The following is a 1,906-nucleotide window of genomic DNA, read 5'->3' on the forward strand; positions in this document are numbered from 1 at the left end:
CGCAGAATCCATATTGCACAAAAGTAACAGCGAAAAAAGTGATTTAGAAATAAGCAATTCGATTACCGATTTAGATACACAAACTGAAGAATCTCTTTTGACGTTTGATGATCGGAAAAAATTCGCTAAAATTCGATTTGCAGGATTAATTGCTGAAAAAAATATTCCTCATCAAACAGCAAAAGAGATTCTCAGTCTTTTTCAAGACATAGGAAAAGATCCTAATGTTTTGAAAAGCAAGAGCATGGGTTCGACAAAATGCCGAAATATTATTTCTAATGTACTATGTCCAGTTGAAACAGAAAATGTTGTTCATATAGTGAGAAACACTAAATTTTCGATTTTTATTGATGAGACATCCGATATTACTAACAATTAATGGATGACGTTTCTTATACGGTTCATAGATCCCAAATCATTTAATGTCCGAACACAATTAATAAAACTAATTGATATTGATGCAAGAGATTGTAGTGCAGACAAATTATTTAACGCGTTTAAATCCGAAGTGTACAAACTACAAATTCCATTTTCTAATATTCTCGCCCAGTCATGCGACAATGCTTCCGTCATGACAGGAAAACATTTATCATTTAAAACAAAATTGGAAGAAAAATGTAAAAATTTACTAACATTTTCATGTCCTTGTTATTCTGCTGCATTGGCTGCAAACGCTGCATGTGCAGTAATACCTCATATTTGCGAAGAATTTTTAAGAAAAATTTCTACTTACATTAATAATAGCCCAAAACGTTTAGCCATTTTTAATGAATTTACGGAATGTTTCCAAAATAATACGCATAAAATATTAAAATTGTGCGACACTCGGTGGCTGACACATTATTCTTGTGTCGACAGAGTTTTAGAATCGTGGGATTCAATACAATATTTTTTACATGACATGGTCGTTAATGAAAAATCAAAGTCTGCGGAATATTTATTATCTTTAATGATTAACGTAGAGACAAAAGAATATTTTCTGTTTTTAAAATATATTTTAAATGTTTTCAATACTTTTAACGCGTACTTTCAAGCCGCCGAAACAAAAATTTATTTACTACAATCTAAATCTGTCGATTTTCTTGTTCAAGTTTGTACAAATTTCTTAAAATTAGACGTTTTAGATAAAATTCTTACAAATTTATCATTTAATGAAACGGATAATTATAAACCTCTTTTCGAAATAACTTTAGGATCAGAATGCGAAGATTATCTCAGTGAATTAATGGAAGGACATGCAAATGTTGTTACAGTTATACGACAAAACTGTTTACAATTTTATATAACTGCTGCGACAGAAATTAAAAAAAGATTACCAGTTAATAATATATTTTTATATAAACTTCAAGTCTTTTCACCGCAGAAAGCTTTATTTGATAGTAATAGAGATTCAACATTCAATGATGTTTCGTTTATTGCAAAACGTTTATCCGGTTTTGACGAAAATAGTTTAAAGCAAGAATGGCTTGCGTTATATTCAGATTTTTCACCTGAAGAAAAACAATCTCTTGCAACAATTAGCTTTGATGAAATGTGGCAAAAAATTTTAAAACGCGAATCAAATCAAAATCCAAAATATCCAGCTTTAATTTCTCTTGTAAACGCGGTAAGATTACTTCCTTATTCAAACGCGGATCCAGAAAGAACATTTTCTATTTTAACTGATTTAAAATCAAAAAAAAGAAATAGGCTATCGTCAAACACGGTAAATGCAACTTGCGTATTTAAATCAGCGTTGAAGGCAAAAAAAGAAACAGCAATAAATATAAAATTAGAAAAAAAACATTTAGATTTAATGTCGTCCGAAACATTATATGCACTCGCAGCTAAAAAGCAAAAATGTGCTTTAACACTTTATGCTGCGGGTGATACTAGTGTTCCCTCTTCGTCTAATGATACGCAATAA

At 30.3% G+C, this 1,906-nt stretch overlaps 1 protein-coding gene across 1 annotated transcript; it reads left to right on the forward strand.

Annotated features, from left to right (window-relative positions):
• Positions 1–382: 382 nt before the first annotated feature.
• LOC139112831 (zinc finger protein 862-like) lies at positions 383–1,906 on the forward strand. The gene has a single exon (XM_070673858.1). It carries the CDS (start codon positions 383–385, stop codon positions 1,904–1,906), a length of 1,524 nt encoding a protein of 507 aa, XP_070529959.1.

This window comes from Cardiocondyla obscurior, unplaced genomic scaffold (genome assembly GCF_019399895.1).
Source record: "Cardiocondyla obscurior isolate alpha-2009 unplaced genomic scaffold, Cobs3.1 scaffold54_0_224330, whole genome shotgun sequence".
Classification (NCBI taxonomy): domain Eukaryota; kingdom Metazoa; phylum Arthropoda; class Insecta; order Hymenoptera; family Formicidae; genus Cardiocondyla; species Cardiocondyla obscurior.